General features: G+C 27.9%; 1 protein-coding gene across 1 annotated transcript; it reads right to left on the bottom strand.

The window, feature by feature from the left end:
• Positions 1–3: 3 nt before the first annotated feature.
• Positions 4–14,610, bottom strand: LOC113365355 (sodium channel protein para-like; the record flags this gene model as incomplete). The annotated part of the gene is made up of 9 exons (XM_026606931.1): positions 14,602–14,610; positions 12,801–12,956; positions 7,384–7,589; positions 4,831–4,959; positions 4,223–4,314; positions 1,982–2,194; positions 449–509; positions 226–370; positions 4–153 (listed from the first exon to the last, which is right to left on the bottom strand). Coding segments are annotated over exons 1-9 (1,161 nt in total), but the record flags the coding sequence as incomplete, so codon positions are not given.
• Between the last annotated feature and the right edge of the window lie 8,767 nt (positions 14,611–23,377).

Here is a 23,377-nt window from a genome sequence, read left to right as displayed (position 1 = left end):
TTCTTCAGCTGCTTCTTCCTCTTCTGCTTTCTTTGTCAATTCATCGTACGACATCGCGACGATAGCCAAGATCAAGTTAACCAGATAGAACGATCCCAAAAAAATAATAACTATAAAGAACAACATATGCCATGGTCCAGCCGATCGCAATACCTAAATATAGAAATCACAAATTAACAAAATGCAAATACATTCTATAAATAGGATACGGGGTCTTGATCTCACCAATTGATATAAATTTTCCCAGTAATCTTGTGTCATCAATCTGAACGCCGACAAAAAAGCCCAACCGAAAGTATCAAAACTCGTGTACCCGTAGTTTGGATTACCGCCGAATCCTTGAAGGCACCTGTAGCCCGGAGCGCACTCACTATAACAAAAACAATGTTATTTGTGCCAGCAATTAATTTTTTGTACGAAATTTCGTCGAAGCAAGAAATTTACATACCCAGCACCTGACGAATTTCCACATAAGGGCATGTCTCCGCTCTCCGTAACATACCAATTCGCTAGGAAAAAAAATGAATTTATACACATTATATATTAATTAATATATATATATATATATATATATTATATATACCTACGATTTCACACAATATGTTTTAGAACATCATAATAGTACAATAATATTTATAAATTATTACAACCCACAAAATTATGATATCTATAGATATATTCGGTACTATTCAATTTGATATTTGTTTTTAGAATAATCACGTTTGTAAATATAAATGTTGAACCCATTTAAATTGATTCTATGCATGTTTACATATTAAACGATTTACAAATAAAATTTTCGAAGTAAACTAATTTTTAGCGGGAGTTCATTTTTATTTGATTTATGAATGTTTTTTTTATTTATTTGATATACATTTCGTTTGAAATTACATTTCTGTTTGTTTATAGAGTATTCTTTTAAAAACTTCTAAACGCTATTTTAGATACACAATCTATTTGTCGCAGTTCAAGAATTTATATAAGATTTAGATAAAATAGTGACTGTTATTCTATTACAATGCATAAAGGAGGTAAAATCAGTGATCTAAAAAATCGAGCATTGAATAAAATAATTAAATCTAAAGTCTAAATAACCCAAATTGCAAACACCATGACTGTTTTTTTAAAGAACTCCATAAGTCACTATTGAAATATTGTCGTTATAATTTACTGAGCGAGGTTTGGTCACGTTTCAACGCAGAATTAGCCCCATCTTGGAATTTAAAAGATGTCGATGCCATTTTATAGTTTTTTTGAAAAAAAAATCAGTTATATCAATTTCAACTATCTAGCTCATCATTTGACCGAAATATCATTGAAAATATGCGAGAAAGGCCTTTTTTGGTCTTTTTTCAGAGTCAATTTTGTTACAACTGTAAAAGAAATCGACAAAAAAATAACCCCATTCTATTCACATCGGTGTATATAATACTAAATTTTTGCATTGACACATCTAATTCATTTTCTTGACTTTTAAATAGTAACACCGGACGGCACACGCACCGGACACTCTATTTAACACGCATTACTTAAGCGAGTATAAATCCTTTCATTTCAAAATACAAGTGACAAGGGCATGTGTGGAGATGGTTACATATGTGATCAACGCAGGTTATTTTGAAATGTCCGGTACTAGGTGTCACTGTTTAAAATCATATTTTTCAATACCAAAGCTTGATTGATACTATTAAATATTTTTAGCAAAGATTGCGGTTTTGTTAATTTAGTTTGATTTCAACTTTGTTATCTAACATAAATCATAATTTAATAAACATTTCGTAAAATATTTTTTTATTTATTTATAAATAACCTTAGGTGTCCAACACTAGGGGACTTCTATTAATTAAGATAATTTTGAACAAATGTAATAGCAAAAATGAATAATAATTGGTAATCATAAGTTCTTCTATCAATGTATTTGACAAATTCAATTTAATATTATCGATAGTAGAATTAGTAGAAATAATTAAATTTATCTTACTTTCATTGCTCATGAATCTCTCCCAGTTTTCGTCAGTGAGGTTTCCCCATGAACCGTCCTCCGGAAAATTTTTGATGCATTTTTGCGTGAGGACGCCCATGTAGATTTGTAAGCCCATGAGTGCGAACACAGATAATGAGAACATCGTCAGAATTATCACATCCCGAAGATTCTTCACAGACTCTATGACGGCTCCGACGATGGTCTTCAAACCTTGGTAAAGGATAAATAATTTGTTTATAACTATTTTCATAAAATGAAATGCATAAATTATGATATTTATGAATATTACATTAAGTAAAATAAAAAATAAGTTTATGATAAAAGGTCGAAAGACTAATCTCAAATTTTGTTTTATAATATTAATTTAATTGGTTTAAACTGATGTAGAAAAAAAAATAAAAAAATGAATAAAGTATCACTTAATTTTTTTTTAATATAAATATTTATATTAAGTTGTCAAATATCTCCCTTCCGCCTTTTTGTCTTTTGAATTTCAAGCAAAAAAGCGGAAGGGAGATATTTGACAACCTAATACCATTTTCTATTTCACAAAATAATAAAAATGTAACTACATACTTTCAACTAATTGAAAAATTTGAAACTACTCTTTCATTTAATAATTAGAATATTTAATTTGATATTGATATACTTATAGGTTACCAGAGTCTAATAATAGGGTTTAAAATAAAAAAAAAATTGAATAAAAAAAATGATGATTGAAAATCCATACGTTTTATTTGGCTAAACAATACTATAAAAATAATAATACAATATTATTATTTTGCAACGATAATTGGACACACCTAGGTTTATCGATGGCAACCTTTTCGCCAATATCTAAGAATCGTTTTAAAAACGTTAAATAGATAGAGCGGATAATTTCAAGCTTATATATTAGAAATATTATTCAAAATTTTGTGATAAACTTTCACTAAAACAACGATACATAATTAGTTATCAAGCTAGATGAAAAATGATTGGGCTACTAAAATGACTATAATGAAAAAGGTATTTCTAAAGGGCGAGAATTTAGAGTTGTAAGTATTTTTCAATACCGCATTATATAAATTCAAATTCAAACAAAATTGGTCCAAACCTTAAAAAGTGTAAGGGTAAACAACTCTAGACAAAATTAAATATTTTAAAGTGAAATTGTAGCTTCTCCATTTGCTTAAGAAAATCTGAATTAAAATTCAGACTTTAAGGATTATTGTTGTTTAAATAAGTGCAATAAAAACAAAAAGGTACTTATCTTATTGCTTGCTTATCTTTATATTAAAAACTATGAAACATTTATATTAAAATAAAATTGGTTCCAAACTTTCTAAAAAGTATTAAGGATGATGAGGAATCCTCGATAAAAACTATATTGTTTAAAGTAAAATTAAGCTTTTCTATAAGCTCAAAACAAATCTGTATAGAAACTTATTGTCTGAAGTTTACTATTGTTTAAATAAGTTTAATAAAAACAAAAATATTTTTATAGCTTGCTTATCTTAATATTAAAAATTATGAAAAATTTAAATTAAAAGAAAATTGGTTCCAAACTTAAAAAAAGTGTTATAGGTAGACAACCCTCGACAAACAGAAATTGTTTGAAGTGAAATTTAAGCTTTTCGATAAGCTGATAAAAATCTGAATTAAAATTTAGTATTTTTTAAACCTTATTGTTGACTGAATAAGTGTAATAAAAATAAAAAGAACTTATAGCTTTCTTATCTCAATATTAAAAATAGAAATAATAATAAACCACGATATGATAATTTAATTAAAATTTATGCATGTGAATACGTACACATTGTAACTGTTCTCATTTTAAATTACTTTACAAGAAATTTATCTAAACCTTTCAAAATATCACAAAACACAAAATTATCAACATGGCTGCTTTATATTTTTGAAAAAGCTTTCTGAAAACAAGTACATATGATTATTAAGCGACTCAATTATGTATTTGTAAAAAAAATCAATTAGTAGATTTAATTCATACCTAAGAATTTCTATTTTCATAACTATTAAAATATTTAAACTTGATATTATTATAACTTATTAAACTAATTTATTTAATCGTGCATGCATCTGTAATTAACAGGTATGATTTAAATCTGACTACCATTATGACCTCATATGTATACGCAACATGTAAAAATAATGAAATTAAAGTAATAATAAACAATTTAACTATTACTTTATAATATTATAAAGATTAATACAATTACTCCATTCATTCAAAATTACCTGGGACGATGGCGACAGTTTTTAAAGCTCGCAGCACTCGAAATGTGCGGAGAGCAGCCAAATTTCCCAAGTCGATACCCATCGTTACATAACTAAATATTAAAATAAGTATAACTATTTATCATAACATCTAATATCATTAAATGAAAAATATAAAACATTATATAACCCTATCTAAAATATGATTTTAAGTTGTATACTAACTGCATGCTGTTGTAAGTATTAGCTAGGTAGAAATAGTTGGTTTTGAAATTTGTTTGAATGCATGCAATCTAATATCAATTTGTAAATAAAATTTATATATTATATATTTATTGAAAACTATTTCTAACTTATATTATTAATCTATGTATTGATATACTACAAGTTAAATTCTATATGAGCATTTAATTAATACTATTTCTTTAAAAAGTCATCTAAATTCTAATAGATTGGCGCACTAAAAGGATTACAAATTAGAACTGCAAAATTAAAATTATCAATTTTTTCAAAATAAAATAAGAATTTTCCTCTGAATATTTTTCCTGCAAGGAAATAATGAAATGAAGCCAATCTCTCCTAAGTAATGGGTGAGGTGTAATAATCTCTAAGAGTCTACGCCTACTCACGCTAATGTTATTACTACGAAGTCTAGCCAGTTCCATGCGTCTCTTAAATATGTAAAAGGCTGCAAGATGAAACCTCGGGCCATTACTTTTACAGCCGATTCGAACGTGTAGATTGCCGTGAAGATGACTCTGCAACCACACACGTCACATTATCGAATTTCTTTCGAAAATATTGCTTCGAAGCGAGTTTTTGAAGGTAATTTATGGATTGATAGCAAAGTGTAATAGAAACATAATAAACACTATACTGCTAGTTTTAAACATGTTTTGATACCTATTAGTCACAACATAATATGAAAACGTAATTAGTAAAATCTGGTTGTTCCTGCCAATCATTTCTGTAGTTTGACTCAGTGCTTATTTGTCGCTCAGATTTTCTATTATAAACAAAGGTGAACAAAAAATATCAATTATTATATTAATTTACTATGCCTTTAGTCGCATCATTAACAAGACAACTCGCAAAAGTTGATACTTTATCCTAAAATATAATTGCAAACGATTTAGATCTATAACAAAAAATATAAATTCATATTGGAGATATTGTGTTATCAACAATTACCACGTGATCTCAAGCAAATTTAATTACATTAATTCATAATTTTAATTTTAATTTTTTTTCTAGACTTTGGATCTAATTGGATGTGACTATATATACAAATTCTCAAACTTTGATTAATTTTTAGAAAGAGTGATGGAGCTAGGGGCTTATTGTAGTAGGGGTTAAAATTCTAAGAGCTTTTTGTAACAGACGCTTTTCAATGGGATCTTAAACAATATTGAAATATTTTTTGTCAGAATTGGAGATCTAAATCATCTTGTATAATATTGTTCATAATTACTGTTCTGCAAGCCGACGAAATATACAGAACTATGCAGTTTCACCTTTTTTGTCATGTAATATAAAATTAATTTACATTAATTATTAATTAATTACTATAATTTTGAGTCACTATTATTTAGACTAATGCTAAATTTTATATATATTAATTATTTTGCTTCAACTTTTTTAATTTTTGATAATGTGTAACAATTTCTGTGATCGCTAACTTGTTCAAAGAAAATCTTGATTAATATAAAATAATCAATCCTGAGGTTAGTTGAAACAAAACCTTGGGGCTAGTTATATATAAAACTATATAAAAATAGTAGAGTAGTAATATATAAAAATTATATACAAATTCAAGTGAAGATGATTAGATGGAAAGTATAAGACATGGGCAAGATATCTTTTATTTGTATTAATTGTAGTTTACGTTGATTTATGATAAGAATTTCTGTTACAAGAGACACTATGTATTTTATTTGTATTAATTATATTTTGCGAAGACATATGAGAAAAAATACTTCAAAAATATGCTAAAATTTTATTGAAGCATATAGCTTCTAATTACTTCCTTAAACGCTTATAGATTGTTTTTTTATATATTTCAAACATCTTGCTAGCAATAATAGTCTATATAACAAGCTACCATATAAAATCAATGAATGACTCAACTAAATTCAAAATGAAAGCGTTAACCGCCTTGTCAGTCATATGGGTTTTTAGGATTTATTAAAAATAAGCCAAGAATAATTATCAAATATATTATAGTCGAATGTTTGACGTTACTACTTGCCCCAGTAGATAATACAACTATTGCCAAATACGAGATACGTTGTGACACCAAAGTTTTTCTAGAAAATGACTAATTGTCACATAATAAATAATAGTTATGGAATAATTTCCACTTGATTCGGTGGAAGAAAAATTACAGAATCTATTCGTATCTATTTTGTATAAATATGATCAGTGGATCGCAAGATATAATAATTGAAAAAAAAAACTTTTACAAACAGCCCCTAGCTTCTCTATATCGTATGCTAATTACAATAAACATTTCTTGAAACTTGATAAACATACATATTTAAGAATTACATAAAACTTCATGAAAATAACAGAAGAAGTTATACGAATCCTGTGACTGAATACTAACAGCTGTATATTAAACGTTCTGTAATAATTTTGTAACTTTTGTAATTATCTTAAATTTAAGTTGTTTTTTAGAAAATGTAATTTAATTTAAGGATAAAAACAAAATATGTGAGACCTAATACATTTCATATATAAATATATGATGTAATTTGGAATTACTGAATTGAAATTTGCTTCGTGATAAAACACCATTTAAATGATGTAACAATATGCAAATATTTATGTAAATGTATTAAAATAATGAGTTTATTCTTTTTATTTCTACCAAAAATATTTATGAAGGATAAATATAATAGGATAACTAGTAAATCATTCTATAGAACTTTACACGCTGCTAAACATAGATATTTTATCAAAACTAATATATATGAATACTAAATAACTCTACAAAACTGGATTTTTTTCAACAGTTGTGATGAAGAATTATCGAACTAAATATCTGGATTTGCTAAATCTATAGACTTTTAATTGAAACATGAGATAACTATTGACTTCAAAAGTTATTTCTATTAAAAATGAGATAAAAGTTCTAGCATTTTATATTTTATATCTAGATAGAATTCTAAATTATCACTTACTCTGTGGATTCGACGGTCGGTGAGGAAGGCATGATCATGAGAATACAGTTGACTAAGATCGTTGTGATGATGAAAAGCGAAAATAAGGGATGCACTAAAATATAAATGGCGACTCGGCGTATAGGGTTGAACGGGTCCAGTATCCATAACGCGTCCGTTGCCGAGAAACGAAAAATATCCTTGCCCTTGCTCACCACTACGAAGGTCTGTAGGAAAAAATCATTTATATAATAAATATTGAAAATTATTCTTGATATAGTCATATATATTTATATATTAGGGTGGTCCTTAATATGGATATTTTCGGTTTTCTTTGCTCCCAGGGGCTCAAATGCTTCCAAATTGATACAAAAAATTCTCTGTAAGTCTTAGATCACAACATTAACTTAAATATAGTCGGCACTCCAAGCAAAGTTTCTCATGGAAATAAGATGGGTAAAATTCTATTTGATTTTTATAATTTTATAACTTAGCCATAAAAGAATCAAAATATTGAGTATAACATTGAATTTGATTATTTTGATCATTAATAAAAAAATACAACAAAAATTGGATACATTTTATAGAATAAGTATTTACTTAGGAAGAAGAAGCAAAAAACTTCGGTTTAGGTGTGGACTATCATAAGTTAATATTAGCTTCTAAAATTTTCAGAGAATTTATATTAATTTGGAAGCATTTGATCCCCTGGCGGCAAGAAAATACGAAAACATCTTTATTAAGGACCACCCTAATGCATATATACCTATATATATACAATATAACATATATTGTTTATCGAAATAATATAATATTGCAATTGAGCTGGAATTTCCTCAGGCATATAAATTCTTCCTCAATACCATATTCACTTCCCCAATCAATTGTAAATTGTTTTCAACAATATAACTATGAAAATAATAACAATATTGGAAACAATAATAATCCATAATACCTAATTTAAGCTACCGTATAAATTCGATCAAAGATTTAACTTAATTCAAACTTAAAGTACAACAACATAAAGATAAACTAAACCAGATTTTTATGTACAAAAGAATTCCTGTTTATGTTGTTATTATATTTTCATGCTTAATAATATCTTACTCTAATAACTAGATGTAACTAAAATTTATTTCTGTTTATTATATTAAAGACAATAGCGCGCGTATCTTTTGCGATTGCTTGTTTAGCTGTATTAATTGCATCATCGAGTAAAATATCCTATTCAGCATACCAATACATATTTTCCCAAGTATTTTTTTGACTTTCAGTTATTATATTAGAAAACCAAACCACATACATACAGCACAAGATACATATAAAACAATCAACTATTAAAACATGTTCAGAAAATTTCCCAGTTATTGCCTAAATATAGATATATGGTATTTGCTATTTTTTCTGAAATTTTGCATTTGTATCCTTTTACTCCTTGGGGCAAGCACATTCGATGTCTAATTTTTAATTATAAAGAATTGTTGAAAATAAAAGCTACATTATTTAATTTACACAACGCTCAATACAAATTTCATGGGTCTAACTAATGAGTAAAAATTTATTTTACCTTTTTATGTTTTTCCTTATTGTTCAATGATCACTGCAAATGACTGCATCTTTGGACTTAGTTTTTAGAGATTTTTATAATGCTTTATAAAAAATTATTCAAATGATCAAACAAAATCAATGCCTCATGTATATCAATAATAATCAAACAAATAAAATCTATGCAAACAGTATTTTATAAATCTATTCTATGAGGAAGTTACGCAAAATAATTAACACAAAGAAATTTGCATTAATTTCTATTTGCTATTTGGAGAAAAATCATTAGTAGAAATGGAAGGATAAATCAAGAAGCATTGCGCAGGATGGATAAAGTATTAAACATGAAATAAAAGGTTATATAGTTTGTAAGAAAATATAACACAGAAAATTGAATGTTGATACAAAGTATATAAGAGAATAAAGAAAAAGCTCAAGAAGTAGATTACACGAAAAAAACTGGCTTAAAATAGTTCCCGCTGCAAAGCACAATGTAATTTTTTCGCAATATTTCAAAATACAATAATCCTTTTATTCCTTCAAAATAAATCGAATTAAAAAGTTCAGCAAATAAGAAGTTCATCACGCTGAAAGAACTTTCAAGCTTGAACTTTCCGTTGAGTGAATGCAAAGCTCACAGTTGTTCGAAAGCGTACTGACAATGACATAAATAATACAACATACTCCGACTGTTATACTTCAGAAGTAAGAATATAATTCAACTCGTAGCATGTAAGTACACATGTGAATTTTATTTTTTAGCATTTCACATACGCAGTCAGTCGTATATTCTGTCGTTCAGTTAATCCAACTTAATTGAGCGCGGTAATTAAATAATGATATCGACCTACTTTCCGCATGATAAGAATCTCCGTAGAGAATACACTTTCATGGAACATACAGAGTACGAAGCTGTTATAATTTTCCATGTACTGCCAATTAATACGATGATGTCAACTTTATTAAAAGACTCGGTACATGTTGTATTATATTACAGCAAAAGTGGTGAAACTTAGCAATTTATCACTTTGTCATTTGGTAATTAAATAAAGCTAATGTAACCCTAAACGCAATTTTTACGATAAAAAAATTTTTCATTTGTATGTAAATATTTATATGTTTTCCTAATTCTTCTCATCGTAATTCGTATGATTGTGAAATAAGGAAAACTGGTCCCAGATTTTTTAATTATTTTTCTGAATCTTTACGAAAATATAATTTCATGTAATTTCAAATGTACAATTCAAATATATTTTAATAATATACATATAGTAATTATAAACTATGTGATTAAACTACAAATTAGAGTACGATTAATGCTCAATTTTTTAAAAATATTTGAACGTTGTGGTTTCAATTACTTTTTTAGATTTGCTGATGTAGTCCAAATGTAAAATACCTTTTGCTATCGGATAGTAGATAATTCAGCTGCTAATTAAAAAAACTGTTTGATCAATTGCGTAGTTTTCGTTTGGCGTTCGATGAAAAATTAAAAATAAAATCAATTTTTTTGGTCATGTTTTGCTTTTTTTATGCAAAGGCAAAAAAGTTATGCGCTTTTTACTGTCAGAATTCGTTTGCCAAATTTTGTACTGGTTTTTATTTTATATTCTGTCTGGTTGAAGTTGATCACAAAGAAATTGTCTACCTTGAACATCTACCATTAAGTCCTGACCATAACTTTTTGTAAGCTTATGACACCTCTTTACATTCGCAAAAATCAAAAAGAAAATATTTCAAACATAGGCGATTTCATTATCCATCTTTCAACTAAAACCAAACAAAAACGATGCAATTGATCAAAAACCTATTTTTTACTGGTTGACTGCTGAATTGCAAGCTATCCAATAACAAAAAAATATTTTGCATTTGAACTAGGTCAGCAAAACTAAATATTCAATTGAAATCATCTAAGTGTGAAATCTGCACTCAGTTAGTTATCAATCTAATAAAATAATGATATACTACTATTAAAAAACTATTATAAATACCGAAAAAAACTATTATTTTGTAATTTTATATATTGAGATTCCTACAACATTATAGAAAGCTATAGATAAAAAATTAATCACATCTTTTAATCGATTGAGGAAGTAGTTATAAATCAAAAACTGTACTAAAACATTAACAAAATCAAAAATCATTACTTATTTTATGATCATAGTATTCATTTCACTAAACAATTTTATAACAATCTTTAAATTTCATTTTTAACTGGCAAAAGTAAATTGTTATATATAACAAACTGTCAATTTTACAGGTGTCTCTTGTAGAAGAAATAGAAATAAATATCTAATTTTTAAGACTAAAGTAGGTATGTATTCTAGGGAAGAAATTCAAAAGATTTTTTTTCTTTTTTTTTCATATTTTCAAAGCTTAACTATTTAAAAATATGTATACGAGAGATTTTAAAAATTAAAATTATTTTCGGAGATACAACTGTTTGATCATCATAATCCTCTTCTGTTTCCTTCTTTATGCGAAACTTTTTGAAAACGCGTGTTTTTTTGAAAACCGTTTTTTCGAAACGATGCCCACGATTTCACAAGTTCTACTAGACCGATTTATTTGAAATTTTCAGAGAATTTTCTTTATAGATTCCTCTCTTATATATACTACACTCATATCGAAATTTTAATCGTTACTATTTTTAAGAATTCGAGAAACTCTAAAAAGTGGTAAAAACTGTTTTCAAGCCATTTTGCAAATAAAAATTTAACTTGTTCGTAGTATATACCATAGCGATAACATTCTTGATTAGTAATCTGTTTTTTTTTTCAATTCAGATTAACCAGAGGGGTTGCAATCGTGGGCATGATCAGGTGGCAATTTTTTGAGGCGCTCTACTTTAACAACAGCTAAGTCTTAAAATTGTTATCTTTTTTTTATTTTCTTTTCTGTGCTCTTGAATATTGATAGATAAATTATAAAAAAACTTGTGGGGCGCATGGCATCGTGCCTTAAGGCAAATTGCTGGAACTTCCCGTATGAATAATTTTTTTTTTAAAGATTAACATTTCGAAAAAAAAAATTGCTTCGAAAAAATTAGATTTTTGAGAAACTAAATTTTTGTAAAAAATTATTTTTTTGGAAACAAGACTTTGAAAAAATATATTTTCTTTATTTTGAAATATTTAGGAAGTTCTGAACTTTTCGTCAAAGCAATCGTACTGCTTTAACAGCATAGAGACCAAATATGGAAGCGCGTAACCGCCGCGTCACTCCGTTCTGTAAAAATTGAGTTACCATTTGTGGCACTTTTTGCCCCGTATCTTTGAAACGGCTAAACCTGCCTATGCCAAAAACTAATCAGCACGTCTCCTTATCAATACGAATCAAATGTTTTTTGAATAATTGAAATCGGTTGAACCGTGTTCCCGAAATCGTCGACGAAAATTTGTATCCGCACACACACACACATACACACACACGCATACATCCATTTTTGTTAAAATATGCCAAAATGTTCAAAAACCTTTGAAACGTAAAGATATATTAAAATTTTTATTCTCGATCTTTTTGTCATTTCTATAACCTACCCTACGAGAAAGTTAATAATAGTAAAAAAATGAATTGCCTTATTTTTACAATGATTTAAAAATGACCTACAATTCATGTCTCTACACTAGATTACCCTCTCGAGAAATAATGTTTGAAACATACTTGAAGACCATATTTAAAGAAAAAAAATTCAATTATATAGTCTTATAATATATTATTCAAAATTATATTATATTTTGAATACAATTATGACTAAGTTGAATTGTTTGCTATACCTAGCGTTTATCGAGGTGCTCCAGATAATATCATAATCCGCAACGATAATTCCACACTTCCACAATTTCACCTCTGTAACTTCATTAAACTAAATGTACTATTAATGTTGTACTCACCCGCTGGTTGTGATAGTAGCTGTCGATGTCCTCGAGCGGCGTAGAGGCGAGCTCAGGTGGGAAACCGCCTTGCAGCCGCACCGGTATCGGCACGCCCTGTTCGAGCGTCGGGTCCGGCTGCGGGCCCTCGTCCTCGTCCTCGTCATCGTACCGAACCTGAAGGAAAAGCGCGATACGGAACGACCGCGCTCGATTATAATGTGTGTGATGATAATTTTATAGACTGCAAGACACGTTAAACTTAAGCAGACGTCAGACTAAACATGAATTACATCCAACACGATGCTGCTATATGAAATAATATCAGAATATGTGTTAAAGCAAAAATTGACTTTTCTGCTGAACGTTGCGAATAACATGGTTTTCTATAATGAACTCTGTGTGATATGGATCGGTTGACTCGGGAAAGTGCTCGTATATTTTTTATAGGTTCAAGACTTTACATTGCCGCTTAAATAAATTCGGATGTTGGCAGGTGAATCGATATATACTGCCTGTGAAGACTACTTATGAAAAGAAAAAAAAATCCGACAAATACATAGATATTTATATGTTACATATATGTTATTGTTTTAGAATCTGCTGTATATTAAGTATGTAAATTCCTAGTTATTCATGAATTAAGTAATTTATGGAAATTTAGAAAAAACTATACGTTTTACTGCTCTTAAAAATACTTCATTTGCGTGCTCAAATTCAAATTAGGATAGGGTTTAAAGTAAAAGGTCGATCATCGTTATCTAAAAAACAAGTAAAGTATAAAAAATTTAATGGTACTATTTGAAACTAGAAGGCAAAAATTAATTTTTTCCAATCGCCACATTATTTTTCAGGAGGCCACTTTTACTATAAATCAAAATGGATCTTTGTGTCCCGCCCTACCGTTTTACTAAAAATATTGCGTAAGCATTAATGATGATTTTTTTATATTTTTGTTAAAAACTAAAAAACAGTTAAGATAGAAAGGAACAAAAGCTAAATATGTGTATATATGTATATTTAATATATACACATATAGATTTTTTTATCCTTTCTATATTTACTGTTTCTTTTTAGTTTTTATTAAAAAATTAAAAAAATCCGTTATAGCCCGTTAATGCTTATTTAATATTTTTTATAAAAGCGTAGAGCGGAGCACAAAGGTTCATTTTGACTTTCAATAATTATATTTTCTAAACCAAATTAACTACACATAACAGGTAAAATAATTAGTTAATTCATATTTATAAAAAATTGTTTTCTACTATTTTTTTCAAAATATATAATCGGTCTTTATTAACCTCATAAGACCTATGCGGTCGGAGAACTTTTTCAATCATTACCCCCAAATATTTTTGTCTAAGTTGATATTACCCTCACGACGAAGAGAGATTACCCCTTAAATACCAATTAAAAATACATGCTTTTTACCTCCAAAAATTCTATTTATATCGCATTTGGGGTAATTTAACTCGGTTTCCGGATCACCTATAACATAAGTGGTAAAAATCAAATAAGCCAGGAGAGGCAAAGAGATACAATGTCTTATTTTTAATTTAAACCAATTTTACTATATAATAGCTACATTATTTAGCCAGTGCAATGTACAAGTGTCATGGGCACATATTTTACAAAGATCATTTTGTATATAACCTGAATATAGTATTTTGTGAAAAATATATTACATCAGCAGAGTTGGAATAACTAATAGTTCAATTTATATCCTACAAAATCGTTTTTTTACCTTATATTACTTTTAGATTTACTGTTCTCTCAAAGTTCACATATTTGTCAGTGTGAAGGTATTGCTTGTCTTTTTTACCTCACCCATATTTAAGCTTTTATAGAGACCCTTTCCCACCCACATAACATATTTCTTATAAAACAAATAAATAAAGTAGGATTAAAACTTATATTTAGATATCATAAACTGAATAAAAAAGCTTAGAACCAATGCAACTAACAACAGAAAAATATTTTTGTTATGAATATTAATACATGGCCCTTTATCTCCTGATGGCTACGTCGTAAAAATTAATGTGATGACTGGGAAAATAAATGTTTGCCTTATACTTTAGAATAGTATTGTTATAATCATTTTTACTTTACTTGTTTTTGAGATAACGATGATGGAACTTTCTACCATCGGACCTTTACACCCCGCTCTACCCAAATTTAAATTTGAGCACGCAAATCAAGTGTTCTTAAGAGCAATAAACCGTATAGTATTTTCAAAATCTTCATAAATTATTACCAAAAATTAATTGATATTGTATTGATTCGTAAGAGCATTGACTTTTGCATTTAAATCACTGAGAACTTAGTAACATTCGACAAATAATTATTAATCCAAAATTATGAGAAAAGTCATATTTTATTTATTCAATAATATAAGAACAAATATTTTTTTTAAGTGTTTAACATACTAGTCTCAAATAGCTCCATATTCAAGAAACACTTATAATTGTTTTTTATGTAACATAATTAAATCGTATTCCTGATTGAACTTCACATTTTAATTTTTGTTGTGCATTATTTTTCTTGTAGTTATAAAAAATCCCCATACATTGAAAAATCGTAGATCTATATAAAATAGAAATTATCAGAGTACTACTAGTACTTATTGCCTATATTAATAAATAATATTTTCCCTATTACATGTAAAAGCAAATTATTTATTGTAACTATTAAAGATTTAAATTGAATATTTCATATAGCAGTATCGATCTAGGTTTATTTCATGCTCTGTCGTACGTCCACTTAAAATTCAACGTGAACTTGCAGACTACTATAGAATAGTGCATGCATGCACGGCATACCGAGCTCAGATTCATGACATTTTGGATCTTTTTACACTGCACTGACATCCCCAGAAAGAAAATCAATTTCAAGACATATTGACACCTTAAGAGAATGAAATGATTGATCTTACAGTAACAATTTAGAAAACACAGTCTATAAATGTGTCTTTACCCATAGTGCTGGTTACACCTTATCTGGGCAACGTCTTTGCAGGGTAAAATGATCATTTCGACTGCGCACATTTGATAGCAAGTCCAAATATTATCTTGTCTAAATGCAATGTTCGTAATTAAGGAAATGTAACTGCAGGAGTTATGTGGTGACTAACACGTAGGTGTATCGACGAAGTCGTAAAACAAGTAATTGAATTGTCAACTGTACAGTCAAATGGTTGTCTACTCGGTGTATACGACCATTTGAAATTAACCATAGGAATAAAAAAAATAATAACAAAAATCTTTGGATGTAGGGGAAATACGGACAAAATATTATGTAAATATATAAATAAAATGACACAGTGACTTTATTTAAAAATTTGCTAGATTCAATGACGTTTCCGGGACTACACAACAAAAACGTTTAAATAATCGTTGAGCGTCATTGCCATAGTTTTGCCCAAGTAATCAGTTCAAACGTGTATTGCACATTCAAAAATTTATTTTAAGGGTGGTTTTGTCTTGTTTTTTAAGATTTATTTATTGTTATTTGTAATGACTGTTACATAAATGAACTTATGCCAGTACAAGTAATTCTAATCAATTTTCTTGCAATTATCAGATGTTTAATAGAATTTTTCATTATTCATTCATTTTTGTTTACTTTCGTACACAGTGACATATTTTGTACGAAACAAAATTGTTCAATGGACAAAATGACAAAATAATATTTCGCAAGCACTACAAGCATTGACCTTATATTACATGGACTGATAGTCGATTGGAAAATAAGTGCTCAAACATAGATGGGTATATGACGTCACATGTCTGAGCGAACCTTGCCGATGACAATCGCGGACTCTTCCGATAGATTAAATGTATATAACATAACATATGTTTTATTTTAATAATATAATGGCAATTGTGATGGCTGATAATTTTGTTTGGCAATAATCGCTCAGACATGTGAAGTCACATATCTATCTATGTATGAGCACTATTTACAACGGAAAACATATGAGGACTAGCAGTCCATGTAGTGTGATGTCTATGAATACAGGGTAGTTCATTAGAGGTCAAGAGAAAAGAAAATTGAAACCTATCAAAGGTGATTGGCCTGTAAGTTCTACTCTAAATACTTCTAAAAACAGGCTAAAGATACACCGGTAAAAAGAGACGAGCATTTATTGCAGGAACTTATTTGGAATAAATTTTTCGGAGCCCGGAGGAGATTGGTTTGTTCCCTTTGGACTCATGCATCATATGCTCATATCCCAAATAAGACCAAACAATTTAATTGTGAACTACTTTCTTTTTCTCAGTGTAGTATTAGCCTATAAGTCATTTTGTCATTTTGTATATGAACAAAATGTTTTTTGTGATTGGTTGCATTTTTCCTCAATAAATATGCTACTACAGTTGTTGTCTAACTAAAAAGACATGTTACTACTACTAGTCAATGAACCAATGAACGATTGATGCTGGTTATAATGTTTTTTTTTTAACTCGTTTTATTTAGCAATCAGAAATATATAAAGAATCCTATGAGCTAAAACGACAATGTTTAAGAGCGATGCCTAAGAAGAGCTCCAATGAGATCTTCTCAGTAGTTATAATGTAATTGAATAAATAAATATCATTAAAAAACAAAACACCATGTCATTTTATCCGTACTTCCCCTAATTCATAATTAATAAAATTATCATAGTTGGCTTATTTTGGATTTTTGAAACAAAGTTTAAAAGCTTTCATCATAATCGTCGTACACATCGAGCTTCAATCATTCAGCTTTATTATTGAAATGAATTTTATGAAGCCATAATTTGTAGTAACCATAATAAAAATATAAAATTATTTTTTTAATGTTTTTATCTCCAGTTTCGAATACTACAATGTGCATAGTCGAATTTAAAATAATTTCCATACAATTATCCCACGTAGTCATAAGAAATTTCTATCAAAACTTTCAAAATCCTAGATAGCTGTACAAACAATTGTGTCAGGAGAAAACTCTTAATATATCACGTTACGTAACAATAACTTCGAATCGAATATATTTATCTATATCTCAAAATGCTCCAATAATTCCAAGATTTGAAGTGGGTAATAAGATTCCAAAGCATAATCTTCACGGCGTCTTTAATAAAATTGCAGCATCAACGGATTGTGTAATATCTGCAAGGATTCTGAACGCATAGGTAAAGATTTTCTCGAATTCAATATTCGGAGCGGTACCTCTATGGGATACCAATACAAGGATTGAAACGATTGTTTGTATCGTATCTATTTCGGATTCTTTTTTTTAATAATATAATATGGATTCTACTGGATATTTTACGTTTATAGATATATACCGTGTCAAGTAAATATACGTTACATAGCAGAGGCGTGCGCTTGTGTGTGTGTGCAGGCTAATTGCTAACGTAAAGTATTACATTTATAAAAAAAATCCAAGTAGTACATGGTATTTATTAAATGATATTTTGTATAAATTTATAAAATCAATATTTATGAATAAATTATCAAAATATGCGCATTGGTGAACGAATACATCCAATGGTAAACGATCACATTTGAAGATTATTTTATTGTACCAAATTTTCAGCATAACTATTATAGTCCTAAAGGGCTATTCATTTATTTGGAAGTATGCACAGAAAGAAAAATCACCAGGACTTTAGAATGTTTAAACTTCAAATTAAATTATGTTAAGTTATAGAATTGTATTCAAACAAATACAAATTTTAATTAATCAAAAACATGAAATATTAAATCTATTGGTAGAATTCATATTGCAAAGTACCTGTATCTGAGTTTAGAGCAGAATGTTTTAATGTAACTAAATTTTAATTAAATAATACCTTGAAAGATTTATTCTATTGGAATAATTCACATTGCACAATTTCAAACCGTATTGTAAGTTTAGTGCAGAATTTTGATATGTGACTTCAACCAGCAGATTAGGGACCCAATTCTGCGGTAAAATGGACCCTAACTTGTTATGTTAATCTCCTTTTTTCTTAAAAATTCGTAGTACAAGCTGTCAAAATGTTATGTATTTACTGTACAGTCAGAATCTAAAAAACGCAGAAATAAAGAAACTTTATCATCATAACTGCATCTTTTAGATGTGCATTCATAACACATACGTGAACTTAGGTTTTATGTGTAAAACGCCTGATCACACAACAAATAAATAGCTTTTTGACAGTTTTTACTACAAATTTGTATGAAAAACGGAGCGTAACTTAGCGTTACCATAACAACGGTCCATTTTACTGAAGAATTGGCCCATCATAAATCTTCCACGGTATTGATTAATTAAAATTTTATGACGTTACAAAAACAAAACTATTCAATAAAATTTCAAAATAATTTTGTCATAACACTATTAACTTTCGTTATATTTTACGGATTATTCAATACAAGTTTTGTAGTTAATAAAAAATGCCTGGTATAACCTGTTTCCATTTTTTCAAGTTTGCACTAAAAAATTTTACTATGTGGAAAAAATGATAATTTGCATTATTTAACAAACTATAATGTAGAATAATCGAATATTTGAATTTTTAAAATTATACTGAAATGTATATTTATCCTATCACTAAACTTCAGTAGAAAAACAATATACTTCATCATCGCTCATATCTTTATAAAATCTACATAAACTGTAACTTCTTTATTTTATCATAAAATTTTGAAATGTCCTTATTGGTTATTTAGTAAATATATTAAATGAATGAGTAAAAGTTATTAGTATTGCTTTTACTTTAATCAAAAAATACTTTTTTGCAAGAGCAAAAATATTTTTTTATATAAAAAAGAACACTAAGACATAAAATTACGTAGCCGAGTTTTACTGGAAGTGTTATTTTACGTCACATACAATGTAAATTTAAATAAATAATCCGAGTTATATTTAATTATTTATGATATTAATTTTATTATATGTATTTATAAATTATGCTTTTATAATCTTTAAACTATTATAATATACTCGGTCATGCTATATTTACTAAACCCTTTCATAATTTATTTGCACACTTCAAAATTATAAGTAATTAAGTAATACTTTACGCTTCGCATATAATTATATAGAGTATACTGTGGAATAGTCTTTAATATGTTGTGTATAAAATGTATTATCACATATAGTTTTAAATATGCATTTTAAGTATATATACAATACCCAAACTTACAATCCATAAAACAGCTTAAAAATTTACTATAATAAAATTAGACGATAACAACCAATTGCTTTTGTAACACGCATCGATTTTAACTAATACAAATGTTTGCAATGACCCGCATATATTTCAGTAAAACTACTGAATTGAGATTTGAATTAATTATTAGCCATGGTGTATATATTGGATTTGTTGTCTATCAAATTGCTTTGATAAAACGCAATGATGCAACTGAAAATATTTCATTAAATAATTGAAAGCCAATAAATGGCTGATAAATAGAAGCAACATGTAAAAAATAGGATGCAACTTTTTATAAATAATATGTTGATTTTAGACAAGTTCTATAATAATACACAATTATTTGAATTTTTTTTATACAGTACAAATCTGATTCGTATTAATTTTTTTTAGATCTTAAAAATTTTATTTTTTAATATTATATAATAATACCATCAATATTAAATGATTAATTAACTGTATAGAAGTAAACTATGAAGTAAATACAGTAATATGACAGATTTTTTTATTGACTATTGTGATTAATCACACAGATAGCTTGATTTTGTAAAATGGTTTAAATTTAAAAATCTCGTTTTAAAGTAGAAAGGCTAGGGGCTTGTTGTAACAGAGGTATGTAATAAAAGGCAATTTTTAATATTAACTTAAACGATAATAAAATATTTCGTTGTCTTTATTGGATATGTAAACCGTCTCGCATCATATGGTATAGTCACCATCTCGGCGGCCGACGTAGAAAACAGAAGTGTGCAGGTGCGTCATTGTTGACAAGTAAGATAACTAGCGCAATAGTAAAATTTCGGTTTAATTATTTAAATTATGAATAATATATAATTTAACAAAAGTACAATCGTATTTTAGGTAAGCTTTTAGTGTGACGAGGAATGCCAATGAACTTAAAAACTGCAATGATCAAAACAATTCATAGAGTATTTATATTTTCATAGAAAGCCACATAAAAATTGGCCGTTATAAAGTATCTTTGACATTTCTAACAAGTGGAAAGAATCACCTTTTTCATAATTTTATACTATAAAATGGAAATAATAAAGAAAAGCAAAGGATAAACTATGATTAACCAAAAACAATATAGCTATTTACTAAATTCAGGTACTGAAGAATTGTACTATAGTATCCAATTAAATCATTTATCTTAATTTTGGCACAGAATATAATTCAAATGAAAATATGCGATATAAAAAAACTTAATTGGTGATTAAAATCAGAAAACGACTGAATTTAATTGTTCTAAATCTTATTTTATCTGAAATTATGAATCTTCGATAATATGTAACCATTTTTGTGATTGCTAAATTTGTCTATTTCATTATGCAAAAATATAATATTTATTATAATTAAAATATCTTAAAATTCTTTATTTTTCTTTTGAAGTTATTGTCTATTTGAAGTTATAGTTATCAGATTTGAAGTAAAAAAATCACACCTGGGGTTAGTTGTTACAAGGTTTTGGAGCTGTAACATGTAAAAATGGTTTAAAAAAAAATAGATGAAATATATAGTTTGTACAGAAAATACTATATATCTATATTTTTTATTTGTATTAATTATAGTTTACGTAGATTTATAATAAGAATTTCTGTTACAGTAGACAATATACGTAATATTTGTATTAGTAATAATTTACGTTGATCTATGAGAAGAATAACATACTTTTGAAGCATGTCAATTTTCTTAAAAATAAGCAATGAATAAATAATCTGTAGTATTATAGTAGCTTTTTTGTCGTTACTACTTGTCTTGGTAAATGTTTTAACTAGCCCGAAACACAGGGCAACTAGAAACTAATAAATTGTAAAATAATTAATAATAGTCACGGAGTTATGTTAACTTCATTCTGTAGAGAAATAGTTTGTAGATAATAAAAATTTAATCAGGGCATCTCAAAATATATTAATTTTAATAAAAACTGTTACAACAAGCCCCTAGCTCTCCTATAAAAACAATACATCCTACAAAAAATATAAAAAAAAATATTTGGCAGAATATCAAGTCATATGAAAATAGTTTTAGTTATCTTGCTATTTTAATTAGTGTAATTAATGCGTGTTACTTGGCGCAGAAAAGCTCTTGGCGACTCTTAAAAAATATGTTATTATTATCTCTCCTTACATTCATAGTATCTAGCTATTTGTTTTTCGAAATAGTTGGAAAAAATTAATTTATGAAAATAATTATAAAGATATCTGGTTCAAATATAAGTAACTACAATGTTGGACTGAAGTCTACTATATGACTATAGTGGCGGTTTGGAATATTTTTATTATTGAAACAAAGCCTCGTACACATTTAAACCTACGTGTATTTCGTACATAATTATGTAAAATATGATCTTGATAACTTGATACTGTTTTTGTCCCAGAGGTGAGTGCAGTATGTGTATATTATATTATACTATAGTATTGCATTTGCATTGTAAATGTAGCGTGTAGCTTGTTGCCCGGCTGCTATGGCTGTATGTTTTCATATATAGCACGGTTAATCCATTTAATTATACGATCAATAACTATTTCGTTGCGGAAATATTACAGTTTCTAAAACTGAACTTATGCACAGCAGTTTTTCATAAGTAATAATATGAAGCCAGTAGAAATGAATTGTTCGCGCAAAACGTGCACTAGAATCTCAATTAACACTATTACTGTAATTCATAGTAAAATTTATATGTTTTCTGTAAAGGGTGTCCTGGAACTTAACGTCAAGTCGAAATGGGGGGGTGATGATATTAACCTTACTGTCCTGAAAAAATTTGAAAAAAAATTTTTACGATGTTTGGAAATTATGAGATTTAAGTGCAACCTAGAGTTTTGGTAAAATTGTGACCATTTTTCGGTTATTATAGTTAATTTTAACTAATTTTGTTCATTAAAACTTTAGGACCGTAACCACAGTTTCATCAGGACCAGAGTAAAAAATAGCAAATAGCAAAAATGCTTCAAGTTCTCAAGAACTAAGATTTTTTGTTGAACTATGAATTTTAGAAGGCTTAAAATTGGTCGACTTTGAGAGGCGTCATAAAAAAGAGTTCTAAAGGTGTAGGCATTTTTCATATAAAGTATGCGCATTTTATTAGAATAGTAAAATGGTAAAATACATGATATTTTGTTATCAAAAGGGTATGGGCGTGTTTTCCATACAGAATTGGCCCCACCTGGTATTTAAATATTTTGATTGCCATTTTATAGGTATTTTCGAGAAAATCCGATATACTAAATTTCAAATCCGTAGATCCATCATTTGGCCGAGATATCAGTGAAAACATGTGAAAGTGCCCCTTTTTTCAAACTCACTTTTTATCGGAATATGAGAGATATCAAAAAACTGTTAACGTCATTCGATTTATACTATGTTGTTCAAACAAATAATGTGGAAAAAATTATTTGTTAGTGCGAGAAAAAGTGAAAATAATTTTTTG

This window comes from Ctenocephalides felis, unplaced genomic scaffold (genome assembly GCF_003426905.1).
Source record: "Ctenocephalides felis isolate EL2017-DRISC unplaced genomic scaffold, ASM342690v1 CF-g0.4_SCAFFOLD_00925, whole genome shotgun sequence".
Taxonomy (NCBI): Eukaryota; Metazoa; Arthropoda; class Insecta; order Siphonaptera; family Pulicidae; genus Ctenocephalides; species Ctenocephalides felis.
This window is presented reverse-complemented; position numbering and strand designations above follow the sequence as displayed.